Source organism: Cucumis melo, chromosome 12, assembly GCF_025177605.1.
Source record: "Cucumis melo cultivar AY chromosome 12, USDA_Cmelo_AY_1.0, whole genome shotgun sequence".
Classification (NCBI taxonomy): Eukaryota; Viridiplantae; Streptophyta; class Magnoliopsida; order Cucurbitales; family Cucurbitaceae; genus Cucumis; species Cucumis melo.
The window spans coordinates 20,336,944-20,356,513 of NC_066868.1; the positions used below are offsets into that span (position 1 = coordinate 20,336,944).

A 19,570-nucleotide genomic window follows, 5' to 3' on the forward strand; every position below is an offset into this window, starting at 1 on the left:
GATTTTTGGGAGTACAGAACCTATGAAAAGCTATTGTACGCATCTGTTATTATCAAAAGATGAATTATACTTCACTGTTCTGCAGACAAAAGGTTGCGATCTTTTTATGGTCCATGACCTACTGACCAAGTATGCATTATATTTTAATTCAAAAACTTCCTTTTATTTAACGATTAGATCCCAGCTACTAGATTATTCTATGGTGGTGCTTTCTGGAATTTACGTACACTAAAAAGGATTGTAAACTGATAATTTCTGCTTTCAAAAGATGTGAATGTTCAGCTACAAGTTGTTGGGTAATAATTTGGTAAATGTATTTAAAGCTTTCTGGAGTTCATATAATTTTATGTGGTGGCAATTTATTAATCCTAAATAATTAAATATTATCAAATCAATTCCATGTCCATCTCCTCGTAGCCATTAAAGAGATGTTTTTCTTCACCAAAACTCATAAATTGTTCTAATAAAACCACATATTGACTTTTTGGGGGTTCTATTTTAAAAAATGTAGTTGGATGTGATTCTTTTATATGAACTAATTTAAAGAATTCAAATCTTGTTGAAAATATATGTCTTTCATTTGTTTTAGTTGTTTTAGGTAGACCAGCCCAACATATATTCTTTATATGCAACTCAACATATATTCCTTTTTTGCCCTTTTTATTTTAAATGTTTAAATTTGATCATTGTTTAAATAGAATGAGTTTAGACTCTTAATATAAAATAGAGTTTAGCGTACAATTTTAAAATTATTAAAATGCAGTTTTTGAAGTTCATCAAATTATCTCCATTGATTTAGTATCTGTAACTTGAATACACTTTTTGTTAAGATGAGACACTTTGTTTTACTTGTCAGGCGCTAAAAGTTGTTCTCAATCTTCTACTTCAAATCCCAACACTTCATAATCCATTTTCATTCAAAAGGTTGGTTTTCTCTCCTTTTGTACTTTGTGCTAGTGCATTGTTCGATCAAGTGCTAGTACTTTGTGCTAGTGCATTATTCTTCAAGTGTGTATGTAATTTAGGTAAGTTTGTAGGCTGAATTTGGTGTTTGCGCTTATGTGTTGTTGAAGTGTGTATGTAATTTAGTTAAGTATGTGCTCTATGTTGTTGAAGTGTGTTATTGATGTGTGTTGTTGATCATGAAGTGTTGTTGAAGTGTGTTGTTGATAAAAAAATGTTGTTGAAGTGTGTTGTTGATCATGAAGTGTTGTTGAAGTGTGTCATTGATTATGAAGTGTTGTTAAAGTGTGTTGTTAAAGTGTCTTGTTGATCATGAAGTGTTGTTGAAGTGTGTTGTTTATCATGAAGTGAATGTAATGTGTTTATGTGGGTGAATGTGTTGTCTTATTGAATCATTTTTTTCCTTTTCTTATCTTATTAGGTTTTGTCACAATCCATTGGAGCAATGAAGCCATATTTACGCCAATTCATTGATGTATAGGTTTTTTTTGTAGGTTTGGTAGGAAATTTTTTTGTTTAAATGTAGTTATTTAAATAGTTTGTTCGTACCAAAACACATTTGTACCAACAATTAAAGCAATATTACAAAATGTGTTGGGCCTATAAAAGCGTTCACTGTTTTTCCATATGTGATTGTATTAGTCTGTAATGGTATGTGTAATGGCAGGGCGACAAGAAATACAAGATTCAATAAGAAAGAGGGCTGTAAAATGATGACAGTAAAAAAGTGTCATAAATGATAAATAATGACATTTAATATTAGTCATAGAATATTAACAATGACAGTTATCCTCTGTCATAAAAAGTAAACTATGACAGTTATAAGCTGTCATAAAATGTAAACAATGATAATTATTAACTGTCATCGAAAATAAATAATGACAGTTACACTCTGTCATAAAATGTAAATTGTGATAGTTATTAACCGTCATCGTAACTAAATAATGACAGTTATAATCTGTCATAAAATGTTTCATTCGTGACATTTATTCTATGTCATGAAAAACCACTTTTCGTGACAGTTTTTGCAACTGTCATGAAATACTTTTCATGACTGCCGCATCAATGACTCTAAAAAACTGTCACGAAAGCTTTTGATGACAGCATTTAACTGTCATCGTAGGCCATTTTTCTACTAGTGGAACATCATAGTTCATTGGTGATTTTGTGTCATCGATATGGTATTGTCTATAGAATAGTGCATTGATATCTACCTAAGTTGCATCATCAATATCAATGATATCTAATATATCCGTGATCTCATTTGTAAAAATAAATTATGTAATCAGACTTGGAATTAAATTAAATCTCTGAAATAAGTTCGTCATTTACTTTTGCAGTTAGTTTTAATTATTTGTCAAATTTTTCTCCCCATTTATTACCATTAACAACCTAAAACGATCGTTGTATTTGTAATAATAAAATTCAAATGGATAAATAATACAAACAGAATAGGTAGGGGTGTGACATCATGACATATATAGTTTAACTAATACAAACAGAAGCAATAATATCTATCAAATTGCTTAATTAGATTCTATGGTGGTGAGAGAATGGGGATGCTTTGCTCATGTCTAAAGAAGTCATAAGGATCCACCTTAGTCTTAACATGAACCAACCTATTAAAATTCTTATCAAAGTACTTGAACCCCCAAATGCTAGCTTGGTCGTGGCTCGTCTTTCCATATTCTGTGTTTGTTCCAATGTCAAGATCTCTATAGTTAACATATGCAGCTCTAGGAAATTTCGAAACAAAAGGAGTCATGTAATTATAAATCTCTCGTATCCAACTTAAATGTCTTTCTTCTATTTCCTTACTTTGGTTTTCCCATCCAACTAAGTATCCGATCATGTAGAGATTTCCAGCTCTATGTGGGAAAGGAGTTTCAAAATCGAAAATCTTGCACATTTTTCCTCCATAAGGAACAATATCAAGGGTTGTTGCTTTTACATCTTGAGATTTTAATCTTTCCCATATGCCTTTGATTGCATCCAGAGGCATTGGTTGTTGGACATAGTCTGATTTTATTTTGAAACTTCCAACGCTTTGAGATTTTCTATTAAGCAAAGTTCGTAAGGAATTGTTAGTTGGTGAGCCATTGATTACAATTAGGGCTGATTCAATCCAACTTGTTTGTGTGCAATCTTTTTTTGTTACTCCCAATTGTGGAAAAGTTTTGTTAAGAATTGATAAAAGCTTATTTGCCTTTCCGAGAAACAATGAGATAAATGAAGCTGTTGGATTTGGTTTGCCTCCTTCACTTGAAATATTTCCACCTTTAAATCAATAATCAATAACTGATCAGTATATCAAATACGACCAAACTCATACATTTGTAAGGGAAATTTTCATTAAGTAAGATTAGCCTGGTTTCTTAATAAAGTTTAAATTTATATCTAATAAATCAAATAATCAAAATTTTAGAGTAGGCCAAGACCAACATATTCAATACAAAATTGAATGTTGAGCCCTACCTATTACATATTTTCTAAGGTTCAAAAACTTCATCAATACGTTGAAAGTTGATAACTTTCATTTCACACGAAATGAAAGCTTGTAGACCCATCAAAATAATACACTCTTAAATATTTAGTAACCAAATAATCATACAAATTTCAAGTTCAATTACTATAGTTGTAATCATTTAACCACACTAAATCATCATCATTTCAATAAACTTTAAATATTTGAACTCATTTAACTAATTACCAAGGCAGAAAAAGAACAAATTTTCTAAGTATTCTATCGAGCATGGTTAATTTGATTTTGATTTTAATAAAAATTATTATGAATCATAAAATAATTTAATTATTTACAAAATATACGATATTTACAGGAGTCCATCGGTTTCTATCATTCAAATAATTTGAAATTTTTGCTATATCTGGTAAATATTTTAGTTTTTTTTTTTTTTTTTTGTTATTTTTTAAAATATCCCTTATTTTATATATATATATATTATTATTATTATTATTATAACAACCAAGTACATAGATATTAAATAACCTTGTCAATTAACCTCAACATAAAACACTATAAAGTTCTATCGGTCTTATATATATGGTCAGAGACTTAGGAGTTCAATAATAATTAAAATTGAACTCTCATGATTTAGAGCAAGTTATTAGACTTTAATCTCTATGCTTTTGGAATTAGAATTTAGTCCTATTTTATTGAACCCGTTATGGTTTGCTAAAACATAATTCTTCTAAATAACCATAAAGAATTTTTCTATTCACATGAAAAATCTAGAGATGAAAATTCCCAAATCACATGTTCTAACTATAAATTTAACGTACTAATACTGATTATATTATTAATAATGAACTGAAGCAAACCGTTTGAGAGAGATACCATTCAAGAGTATGCCAAGGTATAGATTTTCATCCAATTTGTCAGCCACATATTGCCATTCATAGATTAGGTCGATTGCACCATCCTTCACAGTTTTATTAGAGATGCAAATCGTCACGGTCTCCGGAACCAAAACCAGCCTCAACTTCCAAGCCACCACAATTCCGAAGCTCCCTCCTCCGCCGCCTCTAATGGCCCAAAACAAATCCTCCCCCATAGACTCTCTGTCATGAACCTCCCCATTTGCGTCAACCAAGTAAGCGTCTAACACATTATCAACAGCCAGGCCATATTTCCTCAGCAAATACCCATATCCACCACCACTAACGAACCCACCAATGCCAACCGATGGACAAACCCCGGCCGGAAAAGCTAAACTTCGACTTTTCTCAGCAATTTTGTAGTAAAGTTCACCAACAGTTGCACCTGATTGAACCCATGCAGTGTTGTTTTTGACATCAATGGAGATAGACCTAAGATTGATTAGGTCAAGGATGATGAATGGATGGTGGGCGACGTACGAAAGACCCTCGAAATCATGGCCACCGCTTCGAGTTCGGATTTGAAGGCTCCCATGAGTTCTAGAGCAAATGATAGCTACTTGAATTTGTGACACATGTATTGGTGTGATGATGGCTATTGGCTTTGGGGTTTCAGGTTTTGAGAATCTAAGGTTTTGAATGGAGAAGTCCAAAACAGAAAAATAGGAGGAGTTGATGGGAGAGTAAATGACTTTGGAGATTGAGGAGAGACATTGAAGGAAAGCTTGAGGTTTGTTATTAGATGAAGCAACTACCCATAATGGATATGGAGATAGAAGAATGAAGGAAAGTGTAAGAGGGATTAATGGAGAAGAGAGCTTCATGTGGTTTTTGGGTTATATGGAGATGTGAACTATATGCCTTGAATCCTTCACTATTTATATATTTCTGCAGCATACCCACTCGTCAGAACCTATAAGTTTGGTCACTTGACAAACTCTTCTTTTATATTTTTTTTAATATCTATTTTTTTCATTTGTGTGTGATTGAAATGGATTGTTCAAATATATTCAAGTATTACACTTCACTGATTATATGAGTAACGAAAACAATAAAGTGCAAAATTTCACTCTACATTCGCAAAAACTAAGTTGATGAACAAATTTTAGAAGGTAGTTTCATTGTAATTAGAAAGAGGGCTGTCTTTTTTTTATTATTTTTTTGCAATGTTAATTAGTGTGAGCAATGATCAAGTGCAATCTCATCCTCATCTCATCAGAAAAGAAGAAAACGTCACATGACAAATTACGATTATTGAAGAATAATTTGGTAGATATTTAAAAATGGATGTAACCATCATTACATTTTATTGCACATCTACAAATTTTCTGTCTTAATTGAGATAATATTGAAAGCTACATATTTATGCTCCTTTTGGTTATTGCTTGGAGCTGGATATACTAAGGACAATTTAGACCATGTCGTAATTGGAATGAAAATTAATATTTTCTTATTTTCTCTTTTCTTCTATTTTTTGGGGAAAAAAAATTAAAAGATGAAAGTAGATCAATATTGCTATATAGAGGCCTTTATTCATAATTTTGTAGGTGAGGAAAAAACCTCTTTTTGATGAATAATGAAAAAGTACATTGGCATGCGCAGTATCTATAAACCAATGAAATAACCTTTTTCAATTTCCTCAAAGGAGTTACTTTTTCATTTTTAATTAAGGAGATTTTTTAAAAATTATAACAAATCAACATAACATTTATACTCTATAGAACAATTTTGAAAACGAAAAAAATTCACATACCCACAACAGAAAATACCAAAAATACTATAGTCAACACGCGATTAATAGGCTACACGTGTGCATGTAATTCTTCTTCTAAATGACCATGATACACGATCATGTAGAAAATAATATACGATCGTATAGGTAGTATTAACACCGGTCACATGTGCGCATGTAATTCTTCTAAACGATCATAATACGCGATCGTGTAGCATGATAAATGATGGTTTTAAGAAAGCCATAACAAACGATCGTGTAGATGATGATACATGATCAAGTAGTTCATGATAAACAATAGTTTTGAAAAGTCCTAGTAAATGACCGTGTAGTTCATGATAGTTCATGATAAACGATGGTTTTGAAAAGTGCTATGGTAAACAATCATGTAGTTCATCTCTGTCCACGACATATTGAAAAAAATAATACAAAATTTATGATTGATTGAAAACAAAGATAATAATAGCATAAGTATAATGAAAATGAATAAGAATAATTGTATAACAATAACAACAATTTAAAAGAAATATAAATGAAAAATTGAAAAAGAAGAAGAGAATGAGAACACATCTGGTGACTGCTCCTGTGAAGAAGATGGAAAGGAAGAAGGAAGAAATTGGAGTCATGTGATATTCAAAAGTGGCAAGGGTAAACCTAGAATATTAGAAAAATGGTCAATTTCGTGGGATTTTTATTTTGTTGTACAAGTCGTAGATATTTTGGGATTTTGTTACCTTTATATAAATTATCCTTTAATTAATTAGTGAGTAATCGTATTTGTGTGACTTAGCTAGTTGAGATGTTTGAAGGACGCTCACTAATTTTCCAATCTTTAGTACTCTTTTAAAAAAATATATCATGTAACATATCTCTATATGTTAACGGAGTGGTTTAATTTTATTTTTCTTCAAAAAAAAAAAAAAAAAAAAACAGTGGGTGAGAGTTCTTTTTCAAATTTTAAAAATAGCATATAGGTGAATAAAAAAATCGTAAGCAATGTAAGAAACCATACCAACTGATCAATATTAAGTTGGTTGTGACATAACATTACAACAATTAAATTTGGTATTTCTAGCCTTAAGTGAAACTAGCTAGGAATGCCATTGAATAGCTTATGTGATTTGTCAATGAAGAAAAGAATATGGGGTTTAAGGTACTTGTTATTATAGAAACAAATTATAGAAAGTCATGCATATAGTCTAATTTGGATAGTTATAGCCATCAATTCTCAAATTAGGAATGTTCTATTTGTGTACGAAACTTAAGCAAGTCACAAGTTTTAATTAATGTTATTCCTAAAATAATATTCTTTTTTTAATAATAATATTTAATATAAATTATTATTATAATAATAATATCAAATTTTAAATAAATAATAAAATAAATAATATTTCTCTTTCTCTCTTCTCATTAATAAGGTTAACTGCATTTGATACAAGAGAGGAGAGAGAAAACACTCTCAAATGAGCTCAGACATAGTATCATCTTTTTCGAAAAACATTTGAAGTTGTCCCATGGATTCATCAGCAACAAAAATGACGGCAAGGATCATTAACTATAATATGCAACTACTATTTAGATGCAATGATGACAAAAGGCTCAACAAAACATCCATAAAAGGTAACAACTACTTCCCAAAAGGCTCAACAAACAAACCACTTTTTCTTGGAAAAACGCTATGAGGAATATTGTATTTGGGTAAGAAAAACAAGGAATCACAGTGGTCACATGGCTAAAGTTTTCATAGTTGACAAACATGGTCGCAAAAGTTGCATACTAGATCATAAAGGACTAGAGAAGAGTGGATTGGTTTCCTTTCTATCCATGATCAATCCAACGGTTGAAATAGAACCAAAGCTGAGGCCTCCAATTGCTGGTCGAAAAGATACCAGGAAGTTTTACTCTTCATCATCAGACTCAGATACATTAAGGAGGTCTTATGCCCAGGTTTATTCTGATGGATACCCAAGTGATTCGTCTTCAGGAAGAGAAAGGAGTCTCTCTACAAGCCCAACTAGACAGGTCATTGAAAATGAAAACATTGTCATCATAACCAGGAGGTTCTTCCATTATGATTGGCAAAAAATAATGACTTCTTTCACTTTCTCTCTTTTCCACTCAGACAAAGTCATTATCACTTTCAAAGATTCATCCTAAGCAAACTTGCTATGCAACAACAATGGTTGGTCAATAATGGGGAATTTCAATGTTAGATTTGAGAAGTGGTCTTTTGAAAAGCATGTTGTTCCTAAAGTGATTCCAAGCTATGGTGGCTGGGTAACTTTTAAGGGCATTCCCTTATCTGCTTGGAAAACTGATACTTTTACTCATTGGAAATGCTTATGGGGTCTTCTTGGATGTGTCTAGGGAAACAAAAAACAGAACAAACTTATGGAAGCAAGAATCAAAGTTAGATATAACTACTCAGATTTTATCCCAGCCAGTGTTTGCATCAAAGATGAAAATGGGAACTCTTTTGTGGTGCAAGTTGTCACTCCTGAAAATGAGAAATTGCTCATTGAAAGTGATATCAAAATCCATGGTTCTATCTAGAGGCAAGTTGCAATGAATTTGATGATTTCAATCCAAAATTAGAGCAGTATCACTTCATCAAAAATTCAGCAGTCCTACTGGAGAAACTCAAGCTAAAAAGCAAGATAGTGATTAATGAGCCCTTTCCATCCAATGAAAATCTCATAGTAGCCAAGAACATTAATGATAAAGAATCTTCAAAATTAGATATAAAGGTTGCCAGCAGGAAAGAGAAAGAAATTGAGAAGGAGAAAGGCTTAGTGAGAAGCATTGATGAAGATTTAGAAAGAGATACTCATTTAATGCTGGCAAATACAAATCTTATATAAGTAAGATCTTAGAGAATGTCTCAAACAGGAAAGTAAGCTTCCCATTTCCAAAAGAGAAAACGTTTTATTACAATCTAAATAGTACTCCAATGAGACAGACAAGACACAGCATTAATTCGGAGAATTTAAAAAAGAGAAGTCCAAGGGAGAAGTACTCAACAAAGAGGAAATTTAAAAAAAAGACCTACAAAATCAAATAGAGATCTTCATCAAATCTGGACATCATTCCTCTATAAATGGTGGTTGAAGAAAACAAAGGAAAAGAATGCAATTTGTCAGTGGATCTAGGCTTTATTTCCGCAAGTGAAGTGCAGATATCCCATGATGATGAAGATGATACTATGCACACTAGTCTAGAAATTATGATGGAAACTCCAATACAGCCACAATCTCCTCAAACAATCCAACGGGCAAATGAAAATACCTCTTTGGGTAATAGGGTTGCAAAAGAAAAGAGGAGAGCTTAACTGACAACTCAGATTTCAAAAAGCAGTTAATTATTTGGCTGAAAGAGAATAATCTGAAATTGGCACTAACAACTCTTTCAGACTTGCCGAGCACCTTAAACCATCTGTACAGTGATGACCTTTTGGGTTTAGGGGATGATTCTCACAAGGTTTTTTTTAAGGGAATGATCATGTCAAATGAAAATTCTAAATTTGAATGTAAGAGGGTTAAACTCTCCCCACAAAATAACTTAAATAAAAAATGTTATTACTAGTTATGATCATGATGTAGTTATTCTTACTGAAACTAAGTTGATATCCACAAAAAAGTTCCTAATCAAGCCTCTATGGAGCCCAAAGAGTATTTAGTGGATTGCAAAAAATTCAGCTGGAAACTCTGAAGATATTGTTATTCTCTAGAACGAGCTTAGACTAAATGTCACAAATTCGAGAGAAGGAAATTTTTCGATCACAATAAATTTCAAAGACAAAAACAACACAGATCGGTGGCTAACAGCTGTTTATGGGCTTGCAAAAAGAAAATTCAAAAACGCTTTTTGGGAGGAACTGGACAGGCTTTCCTCTTTATGTTCACAAGCTTGGATTCTTGGAGAGGATTTTAATGTTGTGAGATGGAGAAGTGAAACTAATGCTTTGAGTATGGCCAAACACAACATGAACAAACGAAACAGTTTCATCCTAAGAACAAATCTCATTTGCCCCCTTTCACAAATAACCTTTACACGTGGTAAAACATAAGATTGAAGCCAATTTGCTCTCGTCTTGACCGATTCTTATATACTTCCAATTGGGAAGTGCTCTTCAAAGTTCACTACTCAAGAACCCTCCCAAGGATCACTTCAAACCATTTTCCTGTGGTCTTGGAGTGCTCTCATATCCGTTGGGGGCCTTCTCCTTTCAAGTTAAGCGACTTCTCTTTGAAGGACAAAGAATTCAAAAGCAACATTAAAATTTTGTGGCCAAACACAAGTCAGGATGGATATCCAGGTTTTGCTTTCATGGAAAGACTAAAACAACTTTCATGAGCCAATTAAATTATGGCAAGGAAAAAGGTTAAACCAATACGTAGACTTGAAAAAGGCTCTCACGAAGGAAATAGAAAACATTGACAAAAAAGAATCCCAAAATCAACTCAGCATTGAAGACAATGAAAGAAGAACATCCATTGAATCATATCTCAGTAACATAGACTTCAAAGAAGCCCAATTGTGGGTTCAATGTGCAAAAAAGATATGAATAAAAGAAGGAGATGAAAATACTACCTTCTTTCACAAGGCGTGCACAGTCAAACAAAAGAAAAGCTTCATTTCTAAAATAGAAGATGAACAGGGCCTAAAACACAGCACAGAAGGAACTATCACAGAGGCTATCATAAAGCATTTCAGGAATATTTATGTAGGAAGCACAAAGGAATTTTTGTTCATCGAAAACCTTGACTGGAATTTCATCGACTCATCACTACAGCATGCTTTATGCTCTAAATTTGAGGAGTCTGAAATCAAGAATGCTATCTTCTCCTTTGATGGAAATAAAGCTTCAGGGCCAGATGGCTATACTATTTACTTTTACAAAAAGTTCTGGCTTATTCTTAAAAAGGATATTATGGACTTCATCAAGGACTTCCATGAAAAAAGTATTACAAACAAGTGTGTCAATAATACTTTCATAGCGCTTATTGCAAAGAAAGCTAGTTGTGTGAACCCAAAAGACTACAAACCTGTAAGTCTAACTACATCTCTATACAAGATTTTGGCAAAGGCCATAGCAATTAGGCTGAAAGCAACCTTTCCATCTACCATCTCCCCTAACCAACTAGCTTCATCAAAGGAGGACAAATCACGAATGTCATCCTTATGGCAAATGAAGTTGTTGATTTTTAGTGCAGAAGCAAAAAAAAGGGTTATATTTTAAGATAGACATTGAAAAGACTTTTGACAAGGTAAGATGAGAATTCATAGATTACATGATTAGAATGAAAATCTACCCTTCTAAATGGAAAAAATGGATCAGAGCATGTATCAATAATGTGCATTATTCAATTTTGATTAATGGAAGACCGAAAGGTAAAATTAAGCCTAACAGAGGGCTTAGGCAGGGTGACCCAATATCACCTTTCACATTTGTGATCGTAGTGGATTATTTGAGTAAGCTCCTATCCAAGTTACAAAGAAATGGAACTATTAAAGGGGTTGTGTTTGACAATAGTTGTAGGCTAAACTATTTGCTCTTTACGAATGATATCCTCATCTTCATTGAAGATGATGAAAAAGCTATCAACAGTTTAAAATTAGCCATTCACCTCTTTGAGGAAGCATTAAGTCTTACAATCAACAGGTCCAAATCATCCTTTACTCCCTTAAACATCCCAACAAAATAAATCTAATGTAGTTACTAGCCTATGGAACATTCCTATTCAGCAATTTCCTATAGACTACCTTGGAACTCCTTTGGGAGGGAAACCAAATTCATCATGTTTCTGGAACAACATTGTGGATAAAATTCAAAAGAAGCTCAATGGTTGGAAATACTCGTAAATATCCAAAGGGGAAAAACTAACATTGATCCAAGCATCCCTCTCCAGTCTGCCTACGTACAAACTTTCAGTGTTTAAAGCACCAAACGAAGTCAGCAATACTATTGAAAAACACTGGAGAAACTGCTAATGGAAAAACAAGAAGGAGTCGAAGAGTTCTAACCTGGTTTGTTGGTCCATTGTTACATCTCCTAAATGCAAAAGAGGTTTCAGTATTACTAATGTAAAAACCACAAAAGCCGCCCTCCTCTGTAAGTGGCTTTGGCGATTCCACAAAGAAAAGGACTCTCTTCGGACAAAGATCATTTCTACAAAAATAAAGACAGTTACATTGGGGACATTCCAACCAAAGGAAAATACAGCAGCATGAAAGCCCCTTGGAGACAGATCACAAAAGGATTTTATTGGTTTGAGAAATACTGCAATTGGGAAATAAATGATGGGAAAAATCTCTCTTTTTGGAACAACGAGTGGAATGACTTCGACACTATTTCAAGTACATATGCTAGATTATATGCTTTAACAAGAGCACAAGATGCAACAATAGAAGAGATGTGGGATACTGCAATGTACGACTGGAACTTAAAGTTCAGATGCCCCCTAAACGACAAAGAGATAAATGTATGGAATGACATAACGAGCAGACTAAAAACTCTTTTTACAAGCGGAGGTCAAAACAGGCTGATCTGGGTCCAAGATATTAACAAAAGCTACACAATTGCCTCGACTAAGAGACAAATTCGAAAGATCAACACAATCTCAAAGCGATGGCCGTTTTTTTAATCTTTGGAAGTCAAAATTGCAGAAAAAATGCAGGTTTTTCGTGTAGTCTCTCTTTCATGAAAGCATAAATTCAATGGACAATCTACAAAAGAAAGGCTCCCGAACACTTACCTTCAACCTAATAGATGTGTCCTGTGCAAATCGACTGCCGAAGATATGAACAATATCTTTATCTCTTGCAATTTCACAAAAAGCCTCTGGGTAAGGTTATTCAATCAGGTCGACAGGCTTTTTGATCTTAGCAATACCAATTCTCTCTACTTATCCGTCGATGCGATGAAAAAAACAAATAGAAAAAATATCATTTGCATGAATGCAGGGTGGCTCTTATTTGGTCTGTCTGGGTGGAGAGAAATAATTGAAGTTTCAAGGATATGGAGAGAAGTTTGGTTAACATCTGGAAAGACATTGGAACTTCGAGTAGAATGCGGTCCAGCAGAAATGCTTTATTCAAAAACTACGATCAAACTACAATATCGTTAAATTATAGGGCTTTGTTAGAATAAATGTTTGTTGTTTGGCTTTTCTCTTGCCAAAATAAACAATTGTAACATTGCCTCTTATCAATGAATTTTGATATAGTGTTTTCCACTATATCACTCTGTGTTTCCATTTAAAAAAAAAATAAGGCTAACTAAAACTGGAAAAAAAAAAAAACATAGAAGGTAATTTGATGACAATTAGAAGGTAACCAAATAATGACTATCTCACATGGCTAACTAAATTGGGAAAAAAAAGTAGAAGGTAATAAGATGATAATCAGATAACAATCATATATCAATCAAATTTCATATGCAATTCCCTGAATTAATGAGGATATTTTAGACTTTTCGGTCTCAATTCTTCTTTTAAATTGGATTTGGCAACAAGTTTTGCTATTTTTGCAAAACATCCAACAATGGACCTAATTTTTTCAAATATTTTTGTGAAATAGTTTACTTACTTTTTTTATCAATATTACTTGACAAATAATTTATTTTTTCCCTTGAACCAGTTTTAAGATTTAACTCCATAGTTTTAAAAATGTTAAAATATATTTTGGTGTTTTGTGCTTTTCCATACCAATTGGTCTGAATTTAGGGTTTTTTTAAAAAATATAACATAAACTGATAAAATATGTACACCGTATAGAACAATTTCGAAAACGAAAAACCACAATGAAAAATACAAAAAAATGTCTCAATCAACACGTGATTAATTGGTCATTCACGTGCATAATATATTTGGTACACGATCTTGTACCAATATCATTTAGATTTGGCTACAAGATCGTTTAGATTTAGTTACACGATCATTTAGAATTGGGTATATAATCAAATTTGGCTACCAAAATTTAAATGATCTTTTTCCAAGATTATTTGGTACACGATCGTTTAAATTTGCCTACACGATCGTTTAGGTTTGGATAGCCAAATCTAAATGATTTTTTTTCAAGATTCTTTGGTACATGATCGTTTAGATTTAGCTACATTATCATTTAAATATGCTTATACAATTGTTTAGAGTTGGCTACATAAATCTAAACGATTTTTTTTCAAAACTCTTTGTTACACGATCATTTATATTTGACTACCTCAAATCCAAATGATCATGTACCAAATATCCCAATGATTTTTTTTTCAAGAACTTTTATATTTAGTACACAATCTTAAACCAAATAACACTTTGAAAAAAATAGTATAAGATTTAGGATTTCAAAAAAATATAAAAGAAAAATTACCAAAGAAGAGAAGAAAGACTATGAAAATTAGGAAAAGGAAAATTGCAGAAGAAGAAAAGGAGAAAGAAGATGGAAAGCAAGGGTGGAATATTTAACAAAAATGATGACTTCATGGACTTTTTGATTTTGTTACACAGGTTACAAATATTTTGATGTTTTGTTATATTTATTAAAATTAACCTTTAGTTTATATGCTTCCAATTATTTAATTTTGAGACGATTGAGTAAGTCTTAAATTTATTCCTTCATTTGTATTATTTTTTTTCAAAATTTATTTAATGATAATATTTTCAAGTAAATCATCACGGTCTTCCTACAATATAATGCAAATATCAAGATATGCTATTATCTATGTCTATCATTAATACAGTAGACTATATTGGTCTATTGTGATCTATCACAAATAGATTATAATATTTTATTATATTTATAACTATTTTCAAAAGATTTCACTACTACAAATTTGGGTTTTAACGACGCAAGTTTTGCATCGTAAATACTTTCAACAACACAATTTTCGCGTCATTGAAGCCACTGTCAAGAAAGGCTATTTAACGACACTTTGAAAAACGTGTCATTAAATATGCTTAGATGACACCAAAATTGTGTCATTAATACCTTTACCTTGACACAATAAATATGTCACCGTTATCTATAACTCGACACCAATATATTGTCATCAATACCCTTATATTGACGCAAATCATGTGTCACCGTTATCTATACCTTGACACTAATATATTGTCATTAATACTCTTAGATTGACGTTTTAAATGTATCATCGTTACCTATTACTCAACATGAATTTATTGTCATTAATAACCTTATATTGACATAAACCATGTGTCACCGTTATTTATACCTTGACACAAATATATTATCATTAATACCCTTACATTGACACGTTAAATGTGTCACCGTTATCTATCACTCCACACCAATATATTGTCATTAATACTCTTATAACGACGCTTTAAGTGTGTCACCTTTCAATATAACTCGACAATAATATATTGTCATTGTAAATATTTCGTTACACAAAATTGTTGTCAAGAAATGTGCTTTAACGACACTGTTTCTGTTTAATAAAGGCTTATATGTCGACACATGTTTGGTGTCGTTATTCTTCATTTTCGCAACACATATTTTTCTGTCATATATTTCTTCTTTAAAAAAAATTAAATACTAAATTTTAGCATTATCCACATATGTTTGGAAAGATATTTATATTGATAATAAGAAATATAACTTACATTATCGGTAAAGATTTTACAATAAACCAAAAGATAAATTTATTGTAATATTACATGTCTGTGTGACCTAATCTAATCAAACTAATGCATAAATGAGAACTTGATCGATACCATGGTCCATGGATTATTCACTACCTACAAATTTGAAGAAAATGAACCTTAGTCAACATTCATTATGGAAAATGCATAAGCAGAACCATAAGCATAAACATTAAGTACATGCCAAACAAAAATCACATTCTTAATAAGCAGACCAATAAAATTTTCAAAATAAGCGTCCAAAATTCATACAACCAAGGTTTTTAATAAAAGACCCATAAGGAATGCAAAAGATTAAAAAAACACCGACTACATAACCATAGTATAAAAATGTTGCAAATGTAAGTTTCGATTCAATCTTTACAGACCAAGCAATGTTCTAGTTTGCATCAAGTTGAAACTTAGCATAAATTTACCCTTAGCCCCCCTCCTCCAAAGTAAATACAAAACAACATGATTCCTATAACATATGTCTAAGCAGATTTAACAAAATAGCTTTTCAATGACTACCATAACTGCAGAATAGTCAACACAACAAAGTATCAAGTTCCTAAATACATGTCAACATGATTCCTAAAACATATGTCTAAGCGAATCGCACAAAATAGATTTTAAATTGCTAACACTGCAGGATAGTCAAAGCAACATTCCTAAGTACATGTTAACATGATTCCTAAAATAAAATAGTTAAGTTACGTTACAAAACATAAAACACGCTTACCTCTTTCTTTTAAGAAATCCCCACCCCCATATCTTGATTACCCTCCACAGAGGCTTCTTCTTTCTTGCAAGTTCGGAAGCCCTAATAATGAATAGCAAACTAGGTAAGTCATACAATTATTGTTTCATATGCAATATATTAACTTTCATTATTTGATCTGTAACGAAGTTCATGATAAATTAAGTTAACATCATTCTCAAAGTTATTCCAAGAACAAAAGTTGCAACCAATGTTATGAGAAAACAACAAACAATGTAACAAATAACAAACACTTTAAAATTTTACATACTCCAAAACGAAGTTCATGATAAATTAAGTTAACATCATTCTCAAAGTTATTCCAAGAACAAAAGTTGCAATCAATGTTATAAGAAAACAACAAATAATGTAACAAATAATAAACACTTTAAAATTTTACATACTCCAAAAATCCAAATAATATATAAAATCCAGTTGCAAAATAAGTAAGTTTTAAAACTTCCTTACCATGAGGATTGGGAAGTGTTGCTATCAAATATCTCTTATAGTTCCTCTTCTATCAAATTCAACCCAAAATATCGAGTAGACAATATATTGATCTAAATAATCCTTGTTTTTTCCTGGGAACCATAACACAAGAAAACATCATCATCATTGACATACAACACATAAGCAAATATTTAATGGCTTAAATTGAGAAGTCCTAGTTTTGTATCTTATCCTCTTATAGTTTTTCATTTAGTCTTCCTAGTTTTGTATCTTATCCTCTTATAGTTTTGAATTTAGTCTATCACTATTCGTAAATGTTAAAATTAGATGATAATGAAACTTATATAGCATGATACTTCATAGATTGGCAGAAGTTCGAGAAACTAAGTAAGGAAAAATGAAATTTTTTTACTAATTGGAAAATGTAATATACTAGTTGCAAGCCAAGACCCATAAAATCCATAAATGAACATTATTCTTTCCCGTTTCAAATTTTTATATCCATATGGCAAAAAACAAATGATTTTTTCATACATTTTGCAATTATAGAAATTGAAAAATAAATAAATAAATAAATAATAATAATAATAATAGCAAAGCAATGTGAAATATGACAAATACAAATTGAAAAATAATACAGGTTGGCAAATGATTTGGCAAATAATACAACAAACAATATAGTTGACAAATAATACATGTTGAGAAATAATATAATATACAAGTTGAGAAATACTATATTGAAAATAATATACAGATTGAGAATAAATATATTGGAAATAATATAAAATAATATATTGGAAATAATATAAAATAATATATCCAATATAATATAAAATAATATATAGAATATAATATAAAATAATATATCTAATATAATATACAAGTTGAGAAATAATACAAGTTTGTGAAATAAATCTATCAAATTTGAATCAATTCGCCTAAATTTGCTAAATTTGAAACAACTATAAATTCAATTGGCCTAAACTTAACAAAATTAAAAGCTCAAATGACCTAAATCTAACAAATTTCGAACACATTAAAATTAATTAGCTTAAATCTGCTAAATTTGATGCAACAATATATTCAATTGACCTAAATTTGAAGTAACAATAAGAGCATAGTAAACCCAATTGGCCTAAGCATAATAGACCTAAGCATAACAAAATTAAAGTCACCTTAAAATTAATTAAGGAAATTACAACACTCTCAAAAGGGAAAGGAAAGGGAGGAAATAAGAAAAAAGTTACTTTTGACGACCAATTTGTTTTTCAACCCTCAAAAGGGAAGGGAAAGAGAGGAAATTAAAAAAAAAGTTAAAGAGAGGAAATTAAATAAAAAGTTACGTCTATAGAATAGTTTCTTTAGCTTTTTTCCAACCCTTCCAATTGATCTCAAACGTACCCTCCCAAAAAAAATTTACTTTGTTTTTATAGTGGAGAAGGTGGGAGTGAGAGAGAAAATTGGGTTAGTTGAGGGAAAATAGGGAGGAGAGTGGAGAAGGTAGGAGTGGAGAGAAAATTGGATTAGTTGAGGGAAAATAGAGAGGAGAGTGGAGAAGGTGAGAGTGGGAGAGAAAATTGGGTGAGTTGAGGGAAAATAGGGAAGAGACTAATATTCATTTTTTTTTGTTTTTTTTTAAAATTAAATTCAAATTCAAATCCAACTTTCAAAATAAAATAAAAATCAAGTAAAATAAAGTAAATAAAATAATAAATAAAGGACAAAATGTTATATCTACAGCTTCTTAGAAAATTATTCTTTCATTGGATCAAAAAATATTTATTGTAGACAAAGATAATCAATTAAAATTTGCAGGCAATGAGATTCGAACACAAGACATCAAAGGCAAGGTGTGTAGTTATTTTACTATTTTTGACAATTTTTCTAAATATATAATTTTGTTTACTGAAATAAGAGAATTTATTCATTTTCTAGTTTTTTGTTTTGAAGAAGAGAAGTTTTGCTTTTAGCGTTTTCTTTGTTTTTTAAATTATTACAATGATCTTTTTCTTTGTTATACGAATAATCGGTTTATATTTTGTTATATATAATTAAATTTCCCTTGTACTATTATCTAATATTATATTAATGAGATTTTCTCCCCTTTGGTTAAATATTCGGTGAGGGAGAGTTTTAACCAAACATGCTACGATATATTATAACTATAACATAATAGAAAACATTTGAAATCATATATGTACCGATATAGTAAAATATCGTAGTTCATATGTAATAAATCAACATAGACTATTATTTGTACATATCATAATATAAATATATACGAAAAGTAGTCTATCACAATTTATCATAAATAGACTGTACTATTTTATTATATTTTAAAAATATTTTAATTTACTTTGCTATATTTAAAAATAGTCTAAAGTGATAATAATTTTCTGTTTTTAATTTTATTTCAAAACTTATTTAATAAAATCTTAATAGATGCTTTGTAAAAGTTAAGGTCATTTGGATACAATAGGTTGAAAGGATTAGGCCAAGCCAAAGACCAATGAAAAACAAAATCATTATTGAATAAAATATGATCTTTTCCAAATCAGAATAATAAATGAAAAATTATTGCAAATGTCGAAAAAATTTACAAAGATAGTTAAATTTTAAAATCTATCAATGTTA

At 31.0% G+C, this 19,570-nt stretch overlaps 1 protein-coding gene across 2 annotated transcripts; it reads right to left on the bottom strand.

The window, feature by feature from the left end:
* Positions 1-2,362: 2,362 nt before the first annotated feature.
* LOC103488675 (tetrahydroberberine oxidase-like) lies at positions 2,363-13,276 on the bottom strand. Of its 2 annotated transcripts, XM_051079939.1 has the most exons (4): positions 12,847-13,276; positions 12,116-12,260; positions 4,319-6,745; positions 2,363-3,240 (listed from the first exon to the last, which is right to left on the bottom strand). In XM_051079939.1, exons 3-4 carry the CDS (start codon positions 5,181-5,183, stop codon positions 2,501-2,503), a joined length of 1,605 nt encoding a protein of 534 aa, XP_050935896.1. In that variant the 5' UTR covers positions 5,184-6,745; positions 12,116-12,260; positions 12,847-13,276; the 3' UTR covers positions 2,363-2,500. The 2 variants fall into 2 exon arrangements, 1 of the variants encoding a protein (XP_050935896.1); XR_001762595.2 differs by lacking the exons at positions 2,363-3,240; positions 4,319-6,745 and adding an exon at positions 11,484-12,016 and having other exon boundaries at positions 12,847-13,275.
* Positions 13,277-19,570: the final 6,294 nt, after the last annotated feature.

Coding starts and splice junctions, on each gene's coding strand:
- LOC103488675 (XM_051079939.1), bottom strand. CDS start 5,183: ATGAAGCTCTCTTCTCCATTAATCCCTCTTACACTTTCCTTCATTCTT. Junction 3,241..4,318: donor CCTTGGCATACTCTTGAATG/GTATCTCTCTCA, acceptor ATTGATTTAAAG/GTGGAAATATTTCAAGTGAA.